At 52.2% G+C, this 20,694-nt stretch overlaps 1 protein-coding gene across 2 annotated transcripts in view; it reads left to right on the forward strand.

Moving 5' to 3' along the window:
- Positions 1-20,694, forward strand: part of MEGF6 (multiple EGF like domains 6) — a 73,146-nt gene that overhangs the window by 33,546 nt on the left and 18,906 nt on the right. For both annotated transcript variants that reach the window (XM_064678350.1, XM_064678351.1), the window contains 4 exons: positions 11,411-11,533; positions 18,366-18,491; positions 19,323-19,445; positions 19,839-19,961. In XM_064678350.1, the coding sequence (XP_064534420.1) occupies positions 11,411-11,533; positions 18,366-18,491; positions 19,323-19,445; positions 19,839-19,961 (495 nt within the window). The remainder of the gene's footprint in view (positions 1-11,410; positions 11,534-18,365; positions 18,492-19,322; positions 19,446-19,838; positions 19,962-20,694) is intronic.

The following is a 20,694-nucleotide window of genomic DNA, read 5'->3' on the forward strand; positions in this document are numbered from 1 at the left end:
AATGGTGTGTTCTTATCTGTGTGAGTTCCTCCTCTTGGGTAGTGGTACCTTGAGTGTTTGGGCAAGGAAGGAGTGGGATCGTTTTGTACCTGTTAAAGTTGTTTCTTCTTATTGGCACTGAAAGTTTAGAATAGGAAAATAAACTGCAGCAAAAGCAGCTGGGTTTGGTCCTGTGCAGCACCTCAGACACAGGCAGGGCTGGTGGCCCTGGTGAGGGACCAGAGCAGGATCAGGGCAGGGCCCGTGGCCACGGTGTGTGTTTTGCTGGTGCAGAAGAGGTGAGATTTGCCCTTGGAGTCTGTGGTGCCCTCATTCCCTGTTCTGCTTTAAACCTCCTGCTTCCAAACCCAAGGGGAAGAGGAGCCACAGTGTTTGTTTGTAACTGGAGCTGCTGGGTGGGGCTGTGTGAGCAGTGCCCAGTGCCAGCTCTGCCCTCTGTGCCTCCTTGGCTCCCAGAGCTGGTCCCTGTGCCGGGGGGTTCCCCAGCCTGTCCCCCCCCGTGTTTCCATCTCTGGGAGCACTGCTGGTTCGGGGCAGCCCAGAGTCAGAAAGGTGCAAAAATCTCTTTGCTTGTCAGAGCCAAGAACCAGATATATTTTTTTTTGAGCATATCAGAGTTCCAGGATTCACTGGCAGCTTGGAGAAAGCACCTTGACCAGGCTCCTGCAGGCCAGAACCCCAAACCCCCCTATCCTCTGGTGTGACATTAAAGTGCCAGCTCAGGGCATGCTGGGGGTTGCTTTGGATGGTCATGGCTTTGTAGTGGAGTTCTTGCATATTTTCAGCCCTGGTTTGCTTAGCAGAAGGCCAAAAGTATTCAGATAATTAACACAGATTGCTGACGAATGGGGAAAGAGTCGTTTCTGTGGATATCGGTTCGGACATTAAAGAATTCCTCAGAAAAATGTCACTTTCTTGCCAATTTGGTACATTTGTCTTGTTTTGTTGAAAATAACTGAAAAGTATTTCCTGGCTCTGTACCACTGTAGAGATGTGCGAAATAAACAGCTCTGCCCTTATCTTAGCCAAGTGAAAATATTTCCAGTTTCCCCAGAATTCCCCTGATGTGGATTAGCTTCTCTGATGATTAAGAGGTTCAGGATTTTGGTGGAAAAAAACAATCTTTTTTTTTCTTTATATATATATATTTTTAGGGAAGACAGTGTGAATCCCTTTGCATATATCCTTGGAATTATTTGTAGCTGTTTGCTCCCTGTCTCTCCCTTGTCGCCTGTGACTCGGTGTCGGGGATCTGTGGGGACACTGAGTGTCACTGTCCTTCTGGAGCCCCTCAGTTATCCTACATGGCTTTGTCCTGTCTGCAGGTTTCATCATGCCAAAAAGCAACACAGGGATGATTAAATCCTAAATTAACTGAGGGTAGAGTTTGCCCTGGGCTGCCTCACTCCTGTGCTCCCCTCTTTGCTTGAGTGTAAATCTCTCCACCCCAGGGAAGAGGGTGTTTTTATCTCCCCATGGCTCTCCCTCAGCCCTACTACTGAGACAGTGGGTGGACCCTGCTGTACTGAGCAGTTTTACATTAATGTTTATTTAAACATCAGGTAAGAAGCTCTTCCCAAACACCCCACACACTAACACGTGTGTTCAGGAGGGGACGGGATCGGATCCGTGTTTGTGCAGACGGTGGAGTTTGGGAAGACAAAAGGCACTGACTAATGTTTACAGTTTGCAAAATATTCAGCTTTTCTTGGTCAGAGTCCTGATGGAGTCTGAATAAAGCTGGCTGGGCTGCAAACCATGGGGTCGGATATTTGGAGCCCTGAGCTGGCCGGGAGGGTTTGGACCTCGCACCTCTCCCGAGGGTGGCCCGGGAAGAGGAGCCGTGGGTTCAGAGGTTTGATTCCTGCCTTGGAGTGACACCAAGCTAAGCCTTTCAGAGTCCTCTCTGGAGTATTTGCTAAACAAATCACTCTGCAGTAGCACCAGCTTTGTGTGGAGAGGTAGGAAAGTACCAGGAGCCAGAGTTTGCTTCTAAGGTAGGAGAGTTTTTGAAGGAAAAAAGTCTTCATCTCAGCCACATGAGGACTCCTGAACCTGCTAGGTGGGCAGGAGCCAGTCAGCACTGTGCCCATCAGGGATCCTGGGGGAGTTCAGATCTGTAGGTGTCATTGTGCCCAGGGCTCTGCTCCAGTGACAGGTGTGATGGAGCGATGCAGTGGACAGAGCTCTTAGAAAGTGTCAGAAACCAGCCCCTAAACCACAATTCTCACAAGCTGTTGTTTGTTTTATCCCTCTAAGCACCACTTGACATAGACAAGCATATTTGTGCTTCTTGTGGCCTTCGCAGGACACAAGGGCATTAGCTCTGAAAGTAAATGAAAATTCCCATTTTAGCTGGATTGTGCGTAGTAAACCCAATTTAACATGTAGGGGTCTCCAGTCATTTAATTCCTTCAGTTGGTGAGGAGTTCAGGGAAGTGGTACATACCCCTGCCAGGGCCATCATAGAAAACACCCTGTTAGGGGAGTGTTCCCCTCCCCTCTTTAAATCCTCTTTGAAATGGGTCAAGAAGGCCTTGATGTCTCAAGACAGCTCCTGTCTGGGAGGGAGTCTAAACTCTTCAGCTGGAAAGACTAAAAGCTCTGAGCTGCCCATCCCCCTGTCAGCCTGGTGCCATGTGCTCTGTGCACACACATGAGGTGATGGTGTGTGCTCTGCCCCCAGTCACAAACCCTGTCCCTCACCCTGTTCCTCTCCATTCCCCTTCCATGTTCCACCTCCTGTGTGTTTCTGGACTGCTTTCCTAGTGTCCTTTTGGCCATTTCCTTTTAACTGTAGACTTCTTCAAATGTCAGAAGAAATGTGGTTCAGGGTTTGGGTTGGTTTTGGGTGAAGATTCCAGCACTGCTGTTGACCTGTGTCTGTGCAGGGATGAATTAACTCCAGGACTTAACTCGGTCTCCAGGTGTGAAGGACCACATTGTCAGCTCTGATTTGTTTGGGTTCTTAGAAGAATTTATTAACACTGAAACTGAGTCTGAATGAAATTCCATGAGAGGCAGAGGTGTGGCCCAGCTTGGTCCCTGTTCAAGGAGCCCTCTGCATGTTGGTGCTGTCCTGGCTCAGTCCCCAGGAAGAAGGAAGGACCTGCAGCTGATTGGAATGTGTTGCCATACTCAAACCAACTCTTAGTACTTAATCAGCTGAAGTAAATTAGGTGACAAGGAAGCTGGAGCTGGCTCTGACCTGGCCAAACATAACTTATGACATAAGCAGGACTCAGTTTCTGTTCAAGCCTGATGTGCTTTTGATGCGTTTGCACCTCTGAGCTGTGTGGGAAAGTCTGAGCCTCTCACCCTTGTCTTTTTGCAGTCTAAGAAAGCAGGGCATTAAACAAGTTTGTCACAGAGGTTGCATTCATTTGTGCAGGGTGAGGAGGAGTGCCCTTTTTTGGGAAATGGCTGTGCCTGGGCAGAAGGAATTCCCAGGCTGTGGAGCCAGGGGAAAGGTCCCTTTGCTGGGTGCTTGAGGAGTTTGGTGGATCTGGCAGTGGCCTCTCGCAGGACAGCAGCACGTCTGTGCACATGGGGAGCACAGGCAGAACCTCTGGTGCCTCCCAGTGATACCCCTCTGGCATTTCCCCTCCTGTGCTCTGTGTCCTCGCTCCCCCAGCACTGAGCATCTCCCTGGGCACCCAGGCAGCCCCACTGTGCAGCCCTGTGTTGAGCAGCTCGTGGGATGGGGCACATCAGGCTTGACTCCTCCAGACCATTTCCATGCGTTTGCAGCCTCCTTCAGAGAGGTCACGTTTAAATGACAAATTTTTGGGTCAGATATTTTTGTTGAAGTCAAAATATTAATGAGAAGCATGTGGGCTGTTGCCTTGTGTGAATATTAAGATGAGCAGCAGTGGTCCCTGAAACATTAGGAAGCTGCTCTTGCTTGGAATGATCAGCAAAGGAGACTCGTGACTGGAGTCCACCTTCCTTTGGAAACTGCTGCAGCAATAGCATAAAATCCTTATTTTCTTCCTGGATTCAGCTTGTTTCAAAATTTTTCGTGGAATGCTATTCATTGCAGCCTAAACCACAAGTTTTAATTTGGAATTTTACTATGGCCAAGTAATACTGTGAACATGTCCCAAAGTAGCAGGGCCTGCTCCCCCCAGCTCAGCCCTGCGAGCACATTGTTTCAAAACATTCCAGAATGTTAAATGAGGCTTTTGAGCTTGCCTCTGGAAAATCCAATAAGCTATTCCTACTTCTTGTTTAATGAAAAAGGTAAAATAAAATTCTAGGCTCCGTCTTGCAGGAAACAGGAATATTATGAGCATTATGGTTTTCTTTGGAGCGCTCACAGTGGCTGTTCCTCATTTCAGTTTAAATTTGGTGACAAAGGTTTATTTTAAGAACAGCACAGCGAAGATTTGCTCTTTGGGGCTGTTTCATTATCTGCGGGTTTCAGGGAGGTGTGATGGTAACGGGGCACATCCCTAGAGAAAAACTCCCGGTTTGGGGTAACCCTGGAGCCCCCCACGCTGCCCCGGGTGGAAGTGGGCTCGCTGGGGCTCTTGGGAGAGCCTGGACAGCCGTGCCCCTGTTCCATCCCTCCTCAGCCCCGTTTTGGGGCAAATCCGCGGGTTTCTTTCACGGCGGAGCATCCGCCCGAGCTCTGGCCCCGGAGCCGGGGGTGCCGCAGTGGGTCCTTCGCCACGCGTGGGCACCTAGGCCGTGCAGCCGTCTGTCTGTCCGTCTGTCTGTCCGTCCCGCCGTGCCCCCCGACGGCATCCCGGGGCTTTGCGCCGCGGTGCCAGCAGCGCCCGAGGGCGGGGTGGGGAGAACCCCCCGCCCGTCCCGAGCGCTCCCCCCGCGGGCAGGGGGATCGCGGGCGCTCCCGGGCCCGGCGGTACCTGCGGGGGCGGAGCGGGACCGCCCCCCCGGCTGAGCTCCCCCGGCTGAGCCGCCCGCACCGCCCCGCGCATCCCCGCCCGCATCGTCCCGCTGCGGGCCGGCTCCGTCCCGTCTGCGTCCCCTCTTCGAACCGCTCCGTCCTCGCTCTGTCCCCTCTCCCTGGCCCTGCTCCATCCTCGTTCCTTCCCGTCTCCCTCTCTCCCTGGCCCCGCTCCATCCCTGTTCCTTCCCGTCTCCCTGTGGCTCCATCCCCGCTCCATCCCCGCTCCGTGCCGCGGTCATGGGCCGGCCCTGGGCGCTGCTCTGGTGCCTGGGCTGCCTGGGCGGCATCCCGGGCTCTGCCGGCGAGCACTACCGCTACCTGTGGAGGAGCTGCTACCCCTGCTACCTGGGGCGAGCGGGGTACCCCGACCTGCGGCCAGGTACGTGCGGGGCCAGGTGGCCTGGAGAGGTCCCTTCAGACCCGAACTCTTCTGGGATTCTGTGTGGCCGGGCAGGGCTCTTCCCCGAGGGGTTTGTCCCCACACCCCCCAGCTGTCGAGTGGGGATCCCAGGCTGGTGGCCACCCAAGTGACAGACTGGTGACCTGGCTGTGCATCTGCCTGTGCTTGCACTGTTTCTTTGTGCTATTACATATTATTATTATTATTATTATTGTTGTTGTTGTTGTTGTTGTCGTTGTTGTCGTTGTTGTTGTAGTTGTTATTGTTATTGTTATTATTATTCAGTGCATTTCTTACCCTGAAAAGTCGCTTCTGGCAGAGGGGGAGAAAAACAGGAGTTTCTTCCTGTCGGTTGCTGTGCAGTTGGGTTAAAGATAGCTCCTGTGCCACATTCCTTAAAAAAACCAAATGAATGCATTTTGCTAGGGTGTGTAGAATAGCTTTTTCCCTGGTTCCAAAAGATCTTACCCCAGTCCGGGGCAAAAAGTGAAATTTGATACTGTTTTATCATGAAAAAATTCTGCCTTTCTCCCTCTGTGAGGCTGTGGGTTTGTCTGGGCTGTGTGAGTGTTGCACAGCAGTCTCACATAGGACAGACTCACTGTTCCTCGCTGTTGGCCCTTGTGCAGGGGGAATCCTTGGGCAGCACTGACCAGAACCAGGAGCTGGGCACAGCTGGGGATGCAGCCATGTCTTAGGGATCGCTTCTCTGCAGACTCAGCAGTGTCTGTCGGAAGCAATTCCCAGCCTGCTGCAGTGTGGGAAGCACTTGGCCAGGCAGAGCTTCCCACGGAGCAGGTGGAGGGGATGGAGCCCTGGGTGCTCCTGTTGCACGTGTGGGTGCACTGGCTTCCATGAGATGGTAGATGGGGACACGGAGCACGGGGTGAGTTCAGTGAGTGCACACACCCTGTTTCCTCCCCTGTGTGCTCTTGGCTGCTTTCATGGCAGGAAAGGTTTGTGAAGATTTAGGAAATACTGGAGGATCTGTGGAGGTCACTAAAGACTTGGGATGCTTGGGCGTAATGTAGACATCAAGGAATGCATTATCTCATCGTGAGATAATGCTAATAAATAAATGCCCCAAGCGGTCGGTTATAGAGTGATATCAGGATAGATGTGAGATGTGCCAGACCTTCGGAAACAGGGCGAGTTGCTGCTTTGTTATTTATAGATCAGATGTTTGTCTCAAACACAGATTGTGTTTGCTGTCTCCATCCAACTGTATTGGCTCATTGTAATTCTCCAAGATAAACTCCCGAGATCCAGCTTTGTGGCTGGAATATAAACTTCCAGCCTTCCTTTCTCTAATGCAGAATTCACCGGATCCTGATTCTGCAGACAGGTATCTCTGTGCATGGTCGTGGTTTTATCCTGCCTTGTTGTGAGGCTGCATGGCCGAGGGAATTTCCTGGTGTTCATCCATCTCGTGGCTCATCCTAAACTGGTATCACTCTGGGTTTGGTTAATTTTTTCTTTGCTGCTTGAGCTTTTCTTTGACAGGTAGGAGGAGACATTGTCTTGGTGTGATTTTTAAGGTCCCAGATGTTTTCTTGGTGTGATTTTTAGGGTCTGTGTGCTGGTCTCCTTGCAGAGTGTTCCTGTCTGCCCACCCAGACAGCACAGACGTCCCCACAGCCGTGTCCCCTCACGAAGCAGCTGCCAGGGCACAAGGCTCTGCTGTGTGCGCGTCACCGGCGGCTTTGTTGTGTGACGGGAGAGTGAAGAGGGGGTTTGTGTAGTAACAGGGGAGGTTTCATTGAGGTCTCGAGTGCCTTAACATGCCTTGTGTGTACAAACAGGGCTCTGTTGGGTCCTGGTGTTGGTGCAATGGCTGATGGCAGCGCTGGGTGTTGTGTCCTTACACAGCTGCCCTTACAGGAGGAGCTTTGTGCTCCGATGGGACTTGCAATCAATCATCCCAGTGATGTAGACCTGGTGCAGTGATATTGCCTCTCTGAGCCTCTAAACCAGCCAGGAAACAGCAGAGCTGGTGGCTGGTGTTTGATCACAGTTTCCATTAGCTCCTTCAATAGTGACCTGCCTTTCCACCCGTGGGTACCATTCCCAGGCATGTGTTGGTGTTCACTCTGTGCCGTTGGCTCCCACAGTGCAGCACAGGGACCAAGCCACTGTGCCTCTGCACAGGGGCATCTTCCAGGCAGAGAGGCAGCTTGCACAGGGAACAGGGTAAAACAGAGTGCTGAGAGAAGGCTGGAGTGGGTGAGAGCAGCAGCAAGTCCAGAGCAGGCTGCCTGCTTGTTGTTACGTGCACTTCTGCTCTGTGCTGAGTAATGCCCTAATTAAAACCCACCCAGAGACAGAGGTGGGAGCACGAGGGGGAGCTGAGTGACTCTCCCAGCCACAGTGCTCGGGGGCAGGGAAAGGTGAGCTGAGGACAATGCCAAGGACTGAGGCAAACCAGCTCCCTGATGCATTTTCGCTTCACTGGATTATTGCAAAGCCAATGCTTCCGTTCCTGAAGTGTCTTTGGAATCTGCTCCTGTGGATGGCACAGGTAGCCTGGGGAAGCTGTGGGCACCTCCCACCTCTCTAGGAGAGGCTGCAGCAGGAGGAATGCCAGTTCCAGTAATTCCGTGGAGCTCTTTAAGAGCCTTCAGGCTTTTCCAAATTCCTAGTTTAGGACAAGATGAAAGCTGAGGGTGTGGAGGTGTTCTGACCGCCCAAATGGCCTTCCTTCTGCCCTCCCTGAGTCACTCACGTGCCCAGCTGAGACCAGCCTGAGGCTAGTACCCTCCTTCCTCAACCTAGAGGAGGGAAAGGCTTTCAGGGTAGCTGAGGGGACCTGAGGCATCGTCCTCTCCTGTGGCATCCTTGCATTGTTGGTATTTGCCATTGCCGAGTCCTGTCTGCACACAGGGAGTGTGCAGTAAGAGGGCACACAAAATCTCCAGGTTATTCACGGTAGGGGCTGTGCAATATGTGCAAGTGCCAAAATAGTGCAGAGGGGGTTTTTTTTCTAATGCCCTGGGTTCCTAATCATGTCTATGCTGCAGGATGGCAGCAGTGATGCTGTGCCCCCTGTCCGGGAGCTGGCAGCCAGTGTGCTGCTGTTGGGTCCTCTCCTTCCAGTCTCTACTTCTTAAAATTGCTGAGTTAGCTTCAACAAACCGGTACTGGAAAGATAAAGTCACCGGATCCCACACATGCTCATCTCGATGGATTTTAATTAACCTTTTCCCCGCAGCCCTGCTCTGTAATCCGGGCTAATTGCACAGGGATCAGAGCCTGGCACTGCTGCTCGGCCAGACAGAGCGACCCTCGGCAGCGGGTCTGCTGCCTGTGCTTCCAGCTGGGATCCATCCCCTCCTCCTCAGCCTTGCAGAGGAGATAAACTGCCTCCATACCAGATATTTAATACTTTGCAGACCTGCTGCTGCCACTTTCTTTCCCCTGACAGGGAGCTCTGGTTGGAGACAGATCAGTGTTCCTGCTGGAGGGACCCAAGCGTGGTCAGGGAGTGCACTCAGCCAAAGCCATCTCCTTTCGCTCTTGTGTCCCTCTCCCCTGTGTTTGATGGCAGCAGGACCCGTGTTAGCCCACGTAGCTGGTGTCTGGGGCCTGATGGATTGTTCCTGCTCAGGGAAGAGGCTGATGAGAGCATTGGCTGGTTCTTTGCTGATCCCCGTGTCCTTGCAGATGAGGACATGAACTCCAGTTTCCTTACACGGCAGGGATGTGATCCAAGCCCCACTCCCCAGCTCTTGCTGCGTGGGGTTCCTGCCCCCGTGGGCTCTGGCCGGTCCCCACGGCCGTGTCCGTGCTGGCACGGCAGAGCAGGCAGGGCATGGGCTTGGCACAATCCGTCCTGGCACGGCTCTGGCTTGCTCAGAGTCAGCTGAAGAGAAGCCTGTATGCTTCTCATTTGCTTCCTTTGGTATATTAATTTCAACCAGATTTTGTCAGCTCTCCAGTAGGAAAATAACCCCGCCGTGCCCCAAACCGCAGCTCACGGAGTGTCACGGAGGGATTCGGGTCGTGCTGCTGCCAAGATGTGCACCAAGGGCAACGTGACCCTTCACAGCCATGCTCCTCCTGGCCCTGGGATCAGCTCCTGCTGCTTTCCCGTCCCTGTTCCTGGGTGACTCACTCACTGGCAAGCCTTGGGCATGCCAGGACAGGCTGGAGGAGCTGCCACTGCTGGGGGTGGCTGGTGGGTCTGCCCCCTCCCTGTCCCCGGGGACAGTGTTATTTTGGTCACACCATCATGCAGGGTATGTCTCAAAATGTCTCTGGCACTGCAGAGGAGATAAGGGAGGCTCCAGGAGGGCCAACAGGATGTGGTGGGTTATGTGGGAGCACGTGGCAGTGAAGGTGATGGGTGGTTCTACAGCCACAGTGTGAGGAAGGACTGGCCACTCTCCCAGGCCAAGAGGGGATGAGGCAGAGGGGATTGGGGTGGGGACAGCCTTTGGAATCACAGAGATTTAGAGGGTGAAAAGTACAAAGGGGGAAGAGGAGACATTGAGAGAGGAGATGTAAAATTACTGAGTGTGAGTAATGGGGTGAAAGTAAGAAGTTTATTCAACACATCACTAACTTTCTTGGACGGTAAATTCTCTACGGTTTCAGATTAGAGTTGAAGGGAAGCAGTGGAATAGTCATTTAAATTCAGACAGAAAACTTTACTACGCTATATAAAACCTTCCCAAACCCCAGTTTTCCTGTTCTTGAGCCAAACAGAGCCAGTTCTGTGTATTAATAGCTAATCCTGCCCATGGAGATGAGCAGCGAGTGCCTCAGGGGCTCTAGGGCTCTGCAGCATCCCAAGTGTTTAAAGCCTTCGCAGAGGAAAATTGTTTAATCAGGATTAGGTTGCTTTGCCCGGCATCTCAGCCTCACACCACAGCATTTTTCCCCCTAAAAAGCCACTCTGGCTTTGGCTCACTCTTCAGAGAGCATCACTCAATACTTATGTTTCACCTCAAAAATCTATTCATTTTCCTTTCTTTCAAAGTCAAGTGCCTTGGAAAAAACAGGAAGAAAATACCAAAACCTTCTAAAAGGCTCAGTCCACTGGACTGAGCAAAGGGCTGGCATTACAGAAATCAGCCTTTTTTTCTGGGTTAATGGAGACCACAGCTGCAGTGGGAGCTCCCAGGAGGAGCCTGGCATGGCCGGGGCAGAGGGCACTGTGACTTTGCTGGGAGTCACTGGGACAGGAAGGGCAGAGGCTTTGCATGAACTCTGAGCCTTAGGCTTTAAAGTTTTAAGCAGTGAGAAGCCTTGCAATGAGAAGTGTTCTGAGAAAACAGTAATTTTGTGTTGTTACTGTGCAGCTCAGGAACACCAGGACACACAGGCGTCACCTCCCGCACTTCGCTTCCCATCCCGGCCCTGACCAGACCTCTCCTTGCTGCTCGCTGATTTTTGTGGCAATTAATCTGATTTATGTAAAATTACAGCCCTGGGCTCAGTCGAGGCTGAGTTTCTCCTTTCCCCGTGGTTTTTGGTGCCCTTTGGCTCCCTGGGGGGAGCTGTAGGTGAGCCAGAGCTCGCTCCTGGAGCAGCCTGGGCTCTGGGGGCTGCTGGGGGCTGCGGTGCTGGGCAGGTTCCTGCACCTCTGGCATGCAAGGACAGGGCCGGGTCCACGCCCTGCCGTGATTCACTCAGGAAATGTTTCTTTATCTCGTCAGTAACAGTGTGGCTGGGATGGCAGGATCACTCAGCTCGGCTCTGGATCGTCCTGCTGCTGGTGTGGCCCCCTCGCTGGCTGGGGGGGCTGAAGGTGCAGAAAGTGCAGAGAAACACGAATAGACCCAAAGCAAAAAAGTGTAAAATATGAGTTAATCCATCAGCTTGGAGCGAATGGGAAAGGTGACCATTGCGAAGTGACCAGACGGGGAAGGTTTATGCTGACTGACAAATAAGATGCTTTTTTTTTGGTTGCTGTTCACCAGTTGGGGGCTTGTCCCTGAAATTCCGTGAACAGCTTGGCTGATGGAACATAAGGAAATGGCCAATCTCTGCATTTGTTCCCCAGGTCTGGAGTCAGGCAGCAGAGGACCAATAATGCTGACCCCAGCCCCCCCCATGCCCACCCCTCTGAGTTTGTCCCCCTCTCTTTTTTGCAGATGTGGATGAGTGCCAGGTCCACAACGGGGGCTGCCAGCAGAGGTGTGTGAACACCCTGGGCTCCTACTACTGCGAGTGCCGGCCGGGCTCCCGCCTGCACGCGGACGGCAGGACCTGCATCGGTAAGGCCCTGCCTGGGCACTGCCTGGGCCCTGCCTGGGCCCTGCCTGGGCACTGCCTGGGCCCTGCCTGGGCACTGCCTGGGCACTGCCTGGGCACTGCCCGGGCACCTCTGACCCTTGTAGCCTTTTTCTGCTGGTGAATCCATGGCAGTGTACAGAAAACACCTGCCTTGGCTTCCTCACTCCTCCCTGCCCTCTGTGCAGGGACCATGGCATGATGCTGGTGGATGTCCCTTTGTGTCCTGGTTGTCTTCCCCACCATGTTTCTGTTGCTGGGTTCAGAGCATTTGCTGTTCTTCTGGGGGGTCAGGTACAGCTGTGGCTGCTCTGCAGTTCCCCAGTTTGTTCTGGTTCAGGAGAAGTGACTTTCAGTGCTTTGGTGCTTCTGCTTTTGGTTCTGGATTTATCAGATATGGCATTTTCAGAGCAGATACATAAACTAGATTATGAGGAGGTTCGAGTCAGGCTTCATTTTGACCTCAGCTATTTCCCCACACCGGGTGTGACAGACAACTGACAGTAAGTGTGGCTGTGTGTGGGACTGTGGCCATAATAATCCCAAAACCTCTTCCCTGGAATGATGGTCATGCATCTGCCTGGATAGTGCATGTCCAAACATTCCCATCCAGGCACCAGGTTTGGGCCAATTTCTTGAAATATTTGTTTGCCTGCCCCAAACTGGAGGCTCAGAGTGGAACTGACTGGAACTCAGAGCCTGCCTCCAGCATCTGCTGCTGCTTTAATTAAACCACTTCTCCCTCACAGCTTTATTTGACACATTTTTCCGTGATTTGAGGGATATTTTCATACAAGTGGAAAGAATTCCCGGGCAGTGGCATTTCAGGGGCCGTTTGCTGGGTTTTCTCAGAGCACAGTCACGCTCCAGAGTTTTCTGTGCAAGCCTGAGTGTTCCAGTTGGGAAGGGTGATGTGAGCAGGAAAAAGCCATCCAGGGAAGCTGAACCCACTGTGCCCAGCTCTGCACAGCTGCACATCTGGCCACAGCTGCCTCCAGTACATGATGATACCCAAACAAGCACAGTGAGACTGAAGGTGCTGGTTCCCCAAGTGCCCCATGTTTTGCTGGAAAAATCCAGAAGCAGAAGGATCACAAGTAAAGGACAGTGCCAACCATCCCAGCCCTCTGCTCCAGCCCTGAACTCGAGCTCTCGTGTCGGTGGTGACGGGCTGCTGCCGCTCACATGTAAGTGTGCTGTGGTCTGTCATCTCCTAATTGTCTCTGGAATATGCAGCTCCCTTTCTTGTGGTGTGCAGAGATTCTGCCGCCTCCGCCCCTGGAATAAAACATGGGACAAACTGGAATCAGGAGTTCTCAGCAGAGCCAGCCCCAGAAGGTGCAGCAGTTTTCGAGGAAAGGATAAAATGGATCACCATAGGGAGGAATCTCTTCTTTAAAAGGAATTCCCAACCTTTTCCAGGTTTACCTGCTGGGGTGGCTGTACCAGGCAGAGCGTTCCCGTGGGATCCAGGCAGGCAGGGCTGCCCTGCTCCTGCTGCCTGCACCCAGCACTGCAAACCTGCTTTGCATTAAATTCCTGAGCAACTGTTTGCCATAATGTGCAGTGTTGGAATTCATCTGCCAAAAGTGGGGGTCTCTGTTCATGAAACCTGATCCACGGGAGGACGTGGGGCAGTTCCTGAAGCTCTGGGGAGCAGAGCTGGCAGGATCTGTGTCGAGTTTGGTGGTGCCCCTGTGATCAAGAAAATGTGGGAAAGTAGATGCAGACCAGACAGGGCAAGTAAAAGCCTCTCACTGCATGGTTGTCCAGTAGTGTTTCTGAAATAACAACAGAGCAGGACCAAAACTCTGTCTCTCTCCTTCCAGGACTGGTAGCTTTTGTTCTTTACACATTTGTGTCTGTACATGTGTATATAAATCACACCTTCCTATAGCTCTGTATTGATCCATTAAGCCAGTTGTGCAGAGTGGTGAAAGCTCAGAACAGAGCAGAGGCTCAGAAGTGACTCCTCTGTTGGTGTTTGTGGTTGCCTATTCTACCCACAGTTGTCAGGTTGCCTTGTGACATGGTCTGTTGGGAGGGATTAGGGATAACTGATCCAAGCAGTTTGGGATGATATTCTCTCATTTTCTGGAGAGATGCTGCTAAAATATAAAATATTGCCACTAAATACAAGGAATAGGCCAGGAATGAAGGGAACTGGAGACAGCGAGCCTTTTCCGTCCATCCATCCATCCATCCATCCATCCATCCATCCATCCATCCATCCATCCATCCATCCATCCTCCTCTTCTCTGGAGCTCCCTGCCCTCAGAGGCTGCAGGAGGCTCCCGGCTCTGTGCTGGGACAAGCATGGAGCTGGGCTGTAGGAAGCTGCTGGCAGCCCCAGCAAGAAGTTTTAGAGAGAGAAAGAGCCTTTTGCAGTGATTTTTTCTAGTTAAGGTCCATCAAAGCATGGATCTAATTTTTTAAATGTTTTCTGATCCCCGCAAAGCCCACACAGGCTCCGATGATGAATCGGCGGCACTGCCTGGAGTGGGATGCTCCAGAATTCCCCCAAAATGTGCTGGCGTGGACAAGGCAGCTTTCCAGGGCTAGCTGGTACCTGGGCTTGTGACTCAGGAGAGCACAAAACGAGCTTACAACCACCTTAAAACCTGTGGCTCAGTTCTCACACCATCTCTCCATCACTGCTGGTGCTCCGGGTGCTCCGCTGGGCAGGATTCCTTTGTTGCGTCTTTGTGGTTCAGATACAGCAGGTCACTGCTGAGGGAGGGAGGAGAGGAGCAGCCACTTCTATTGAAAGTGAAACAGAACAAAAAGGGGCCTTGCACGTCCTGGAATTACCTCTGTGTTTATCAGAACCACATGGGCAGGAGGCAGGGAGCACATCTCCGGGTCCTCCTCCAGCGTTTCAGCGCAGGGATGCAGGCCAGGCCAAGGCAAGGGATTCGGTGGGAGCCAATTGCTTTTGTTGGCCTGTGGAGTGGAGAGATGGTCTGTATTAACACACAACATGTTTCTGGAAGTTGTCTGAGGTTAGGATAAATCAGTTTGGGATTACATGATGGATCCCTATTTATATTAGGAGAACTTCAAATGAAGAAATCTCAAATACGGCAGCGATGCAATGAACAGGAGGACTGTGCAGGGGGTTTGTGTGGGCTTGAACCGTGTGTGCAGAGGGTCAGTGTCCATGTGTGCTTGCTGGGGCTTTTCATTTTGCAGACAACTTCTACATTTTGGAGAATTTGACCTATTCTTTGCCCAGTCACACATTTTTCAGCCATTTCTTGGTAGTGATGGGTTTGTGTGATGCTGCAAAAGGGAACATCCTGCTCAGTTCTAGTTACAGCTGCCTGCAGTTATTCTTGGGGTATCAACTCACTGCTTCTGGTGGCAAATCACTTGGATCTGAAAGAAAGGGGATACAGATGGGAGAGAGGAGAAGTCAGAAGGGCAGCTGGAGGGTGCAGAGATCAGGTATTAAATCAGCTCCTGTGTTAGGTGGCTTCTGCACAGACGCACTTCCCCACGTGCAGTCAGTAGTAACAACGTCTTTTTCATCCCTCTTTATCCATTTCCCAGCCCTGAGAGGGTCAGAATCCCAGAGCAGCATCTTTCAGCAGCACTGCACTCCCCTCAGACAGAGGAGATGGAAGGAGTGTCCCTCTCGCAGACGCTGAAATATCATCTGTGGAAAATCTGTCTGAGCTGTAATTACAAAAATGTGTGCGATGTACAAGATGACACTGGATTTGGCAGCAGAGTCACAGAAACGTTAAGCTCAGCAAAGCATCTGGGAATGGAAATATTTTTAGAGTGGTTCTGTAAACAGAAAAAAACCCGAGCAGTAATTAAAACAAGGCCAGCAGCGAGGTCTGCTGGCTGTGACTCTGAGGAGCCAGCTAAGGAGACCCGGAATGTAAGGCCCTAGCTTTGATGGAAAGACACCCAAAACAATTTTAGTTGTTTTGTCTTGCTATTTCTGCCTCTTATTGAATTAGTTCACATCTCAGCACAAGTGGGGTGGTGCAGGAGCCCCCTGCCCATCAGTGTCACTGCGATGGCTCAGTGTGACAGCACAGGACTCGTGGCTTGGCTGCACATCGTGCCCGTGCCACTGGCTCTGTATGGCTCACGTAGAGCCAGTGGTGCCAGTTGTTTCTTGACAGAGGAGAACTTCTGGTTCCCATTTTCCCAGTGGTCTGGAGTGGCCCCACCATGGCTGGGACAGCACTGGCCCCTTCACCCTCCAGGGGAGGCTCGGGGGGTTTGTTCCTCTTTAGGAGTGGGTCTGTCAGCAAAGAGGTGACACAGAAAGAAACACAGGAGGGAGGAAAACACTCTGCAAGACCCCTGCACTCTCACTGCTTCCTTCACCTTTTGTGTTCTCTCAGCAGTCTGCACAAAGCTCTCCAGCCTTACAGTGCTTCTCTCTGCTGAAATCTTGTGTGGAAGAAGAATCCAGACTTTAGTTTTTTCCACTCTGAAAAGCTGTGTGTTAGAGGGTGTTATTTAGACTTCAAATTCATCTGAATAACTGCATCCTGGGAGGTTATTTTAGATGTAAGATGCATTGGCTTGTTCTGTGTTGGCCCAGTGCTTTTCCCAGATGAAGGAATGTTTTGGCAGGCATCAGCGTTGTTTTACTTCTTTTTTTTTTAAAAAAGGCACTCTAACAAGCACATTATTTATGGCTATTTTTGAATATATGTTATTAAACACTTTATTATATTGGAATATTTTTAAATGACCACCCATCTCTGCTAGAGCTTGAGTAGTGTAACTCTGACCCAGAACTTTTCAGGAACGTCCAGTGTTTCTGTTGTTTCCTTCCAAATGGATTAAGGGAAACAATGTCAGCACAGCTGACAGAAACCCCGAGTTCTTGCTCCAGCCACAGGTTGTGTATGGCAAAACCTTGACCCTATGAAGTTGCTTTTATTCCCCCAAATGTTGTTCAGTTAATTAGAAGCATAAAATGGGAAGTTGGGGTTTTATAATGTTTGAAATGAGAGCGCTCTGCAGCTCCAAGTTAAGGTTTAATTTCTTGCAGGGGAACTGTGTGCAGAAAAAAGAAAATAGACGTTTTTGCCCTTTATTTTCCTCCTGAGCCAAATATTTGTTTTCACTAATGTACAAGAGCACAGACCCAACTTGCCTTGGGAATCAGAGGTGCTTTATAAGCAGGGACTTTTTCTGGCAGCTGCTTTCCAGGCTCGCCTGCTTCCAAAGCTCCGGAGGTTGCGGAGGGCACCGTGAGCACCTGAAGGATCAGCCTGGGAAAGATGGTTTTCATTAGAGATATTTTTAGCTTTCTCATAAGATTCCTCAGAGCCAGCACATTAGTTTATACTGGAGTTTAAAAAATAGGTTAGAAATGTGTGAGCCCACAACTCATTGTACTGTTCTGCCGATGGAAACCGGGGCTGGACTTCCATCCCAGACCGGGGTCAGGTTTAGCCCGTCCCACTCACCCATCTGTGGTGGGCAGCATGTTGTGACAGATTGGTGGCTCCTAAGAGACAGAACAGACTTTAAAGGCCAATTTCCCAATTCCCACAAGGGGCACTTCTCTTTGGAGCTGTCGCTGAGATGCTCAGTGGATAAGGAATAGCTGGACTAACTCAGGAGACAGTCAGTGGTCCAAGAGGAGATTTTCATCTCTGTGGAGGTGTGTAATTACCCCACGATGGCTTATCTGGCAGTCCATGGATCCTGCTGCAGTAAAACAAGCAGGCAGGCTCAGCCCACTGGCTCACTGAAAGGTGCACCCATCCCAGTTAAACATCCCGCTCCTCTGCTTATCCTGCAGAGACATCCCAGACTACAGGAGCAGGGAGGGGGAGGAGAAGGCTGTTTCCAGGCCTGATTAATGATAGCAGGCTTGTAAGGAGTCCACGTGTTGGGTCATGAGGTCTGTTTTGTGCTGTAGCCCAGGCAAAACCTTCTGTTTTCTGACTGCTTGAAATCCTCTGGGCTCCTTGCGCAAGGCCACACAGAAACGCTGTGGCACGGCCAGGAACACCAGTTGGGAATTCAATTCCCTGCCTGCACTTGGGATGGAATCAGAGCTCTGGCTGGTGTATGTCTGGGTGCTCTGGCTGGGTGACACTGCTGGTCAAGCCCACATGTCCCAGATTTCACACAGAACATCCGGGTCAGAGCCCTGAGCTGAGGGTTGTTATGGGACTTCTGCTCATCACAGAGCCAGAAACTCAGTTTTCCACATAATTTTATCAAAGGAAAACCTGAATATGCCTGAGCACAGCTCCCTGGGCAGTAATGACTTGAACTGGCTGTGGCACTGCAACTGCAGTGACTGCCTTGAAACAGAGTGATGGGAATTCCAGCAATAATGTGCTGACATGAGAAACCTACTCGCTGACACGGGGCCCTTTGGAGAGGGTGGGTGCCTGGCAGGAAACGTGCTGAGTCCTGGCTTCCCTGCCAGGTAATGCTGCACAGGACCTAGACCAGACCCCTGTGTCCTGGTCTCACCTTCCAGGAGAGCAGTGGGATCTCTTATGGTGAAAAAGAATTATTTGAAGTTCCTGCCCAACACTGTTGAGCTGATCTTGCCTTGAAAGAACAAGGTCCCCATCCTCAGGGTCTCTCTGGCACAGGGCTGAGTGGCCTCTCCTGCACTGCCCACAGGTTTTTGCAGCAACACCTCCCACTTGTCATTTGTGAGGCTGGCCATGAACTTGTAGCTTGAGCACAGGCTGAATGTGCCCCAGTTTTAAATTCTCTACATCCTAACAGTGTGCAGTTTGCCCTGGTCCTGCGCAGGAGGCTCATCTGGGTGCTGCTCTCTTTGTGACAAACGTTGTGTCCCTCTGCCCCCAGCTGTGAACTCCTGTGCCCTGAACAATGGTGGCTGTGAGCACGACTGCGTGCAGGTGACGCTGGCACAGCACCGCTGCCAGTGCCGCCACAACTTCCAGCTGCAGGAGGACGGGAAGCGCTGTGTCCGTGAGTGCCGGGGCACGGGGGGGCTGGGGGGCAGAGCTGCCATCTGGGAGCTGAGGGACAGGGAGCACACACCGGCACGCTCAGACGTCCGGCAGATCAGACTGGGGGGGTTTCCAGTAAAAACTCTGTGTGTTTTGTTGTCATGGACATATCCTGCAGCTTATTCCAAGGGATAGGAAGAGCTGGAGGAGTGCGGCCAACAAAAACGAAATTGTCTGAAGGCACAGGCTGCTGTGAGAGTGGAGGATCAGCAGCGTGTGGCAGCAGGATGGGACCCTCTCCCTCAGCCTGGAGACAGCTCTCTGGCTGACCTGCTCCTGGCTCAGGAGGGAGAGAAGCCAAAGGGGACAGAGCACAAGGTTGATCTCCTCATTCATAGCAGCTGTCATTCAAGAGGCAGGAGGGGGGAAGTCTTTAGCTGTGAAGTTGCTAAGGGAAAAGGAACAACTGGGATATTACAAACGCAGAAGTTGGAGGGGTTTGGAGCATCTGTCCCGGTCCTGGAGCAGGTCAGAGGTTGGCAAAGCTCTGGGTAGGAGCACTCGGAGCAAATTGCCAGCACTTGCTGCGTAATGTCTGCAGAGGGACGTGCCCGTGCCAAGCTTCTGCTGGGAGGGTTTTACAGGATCTCTCACCGTGTAAATCCTCCTGCCCCATGGAGCAGTTAAGGGGCAGGAGCAGGGATTCTCTGCCCGGTGCAGAACAGGCTCTCACAGACAGCAGCTCCTCTGCCGGGCGCAGCTGCTTGGGGCTCCGTTCTCCCACAGAGCCGTGAGAGCCAGGGGGTGTGTGTGGACTGATGCTGCCTGTCTGCTCTGCTCTGCCCTGCAGTGAGGAACCCCTGTGCCGACGGGAACGGGGGCTGCCAGCACCGCTGCCACGGCCACCGCGGCCGCGCCCGCTGCGAGTGCCACCCCGGCTACCGCCTGGGGCCCGACGGCAAGGCCTGCCAGGGTGAGTGCCCTGCCCTCCTGCCCTCCTGCCCTCCTGCCCTCCTGCCCTCCTGCCCTCCTGCCTGGGAGGGAAACTCCTGTGTGGCAGGGGCTGGGGGGTGTTCTGTGTGAACACGGCAGAGGGATGCACACGGCAGGGATCGCTCAGTTGGGTCCATCCAGGAGCCCGACTCGAGCTCTCTGCAGCAGCCCCCAGTTTCATGTGATCCAATTTCCTGGGGAGCTCTACAGCAATTCTGAATTCTTAACTGTGTCTCTGTTGGTCTGGACCCCAGTGAAGAATTCAGGGTGCGAGAAACCAGTTAAAAAACCTCAAAAGTTAGTAACAGCAGTCCCTTTGGAAGAATGTTTATGGCTCAGCCTGCCTTGCTCACTGTTTGCTCACCTCTCACAGATGTGAACGAGTGCCTGACCGGACTGGCCATGTGTTCACACCAGTGCCTGAACACACGGGGCTCCTTCAAGTGCACCTGTAACCCGGGCTACGAGCTGGGGGCGGATGGCAAGCAGTGCTACCGTGAGTACTGCGGGACACGGGGCGGCCTCTGCACGTGTTTGTCACTGTCCTCCCTGAACTGTCAGGGCCAAGTCAGAGCAGTCTTTGCTGAAGAGTTTCACAGGCAGCTTTGGGGCTGTTTACTCCCCCACCAAGATAAAAAACTTGGTCTGAGCTTAAAAGTCGTCATGAAACTACTTTAGCCGGTTTAGGCAATTGATTTGGGGCCATTTGGCTCCAAACAGGCCAAGTTCTGCTCTTGGGGACTTCGTTGGACAAGTTCAGTCAGCTGCAGATGTGTCACTGGAGGAGGAATTGGGCCAGTGAAGGGATCACATCTGTTCCCATCAAGGAAAGAAATAAACACTGTGATGCAAGAGTGAGCCAGGCTGTCCGTGCAGCTTCGTTCAGCTGGTGCACGTTCAGGACAGGCTGAACCAGAGCTATCAGCACCAGCAGCCCCTTATAGATGTACACCACAGGGGCAGTCCCAGTGCAGGCAGCTGGTGTTACTGGGAGCTCTGATGCTCCACCTGTGCAGCTGGACCTTGCCAAGGGTACAAGGCTAAGGCTTTGCAGACCATAAATGAGTCTTGAAAGGCATCACACAGAGCACTGTGAGGAACCAGGCTGATGAGATGGTATTTAAGAGCCTAAAGATGTACACAACTCCCTTCCTAGGAACATGACTGGCCTCACACCATGATCATTGACACTGCTCTGGGGCCAACTACAGAACAAAGCAGCCTTCCCA

This window comes from Pseudopipra pipra, chromosome 22 (genome assembly GCF_036250125.1).
Source record: "Pseudopipra pipra isolate bDixPip1 chromosome 22, bDixPip1.hap1, whole genome shotgun sequence".
NCBI lineage: Eukaryota > Metazoa > Chordata > Aves > Passeriformes > Pipridae > Pseudopipra > Pseudopipra pipra.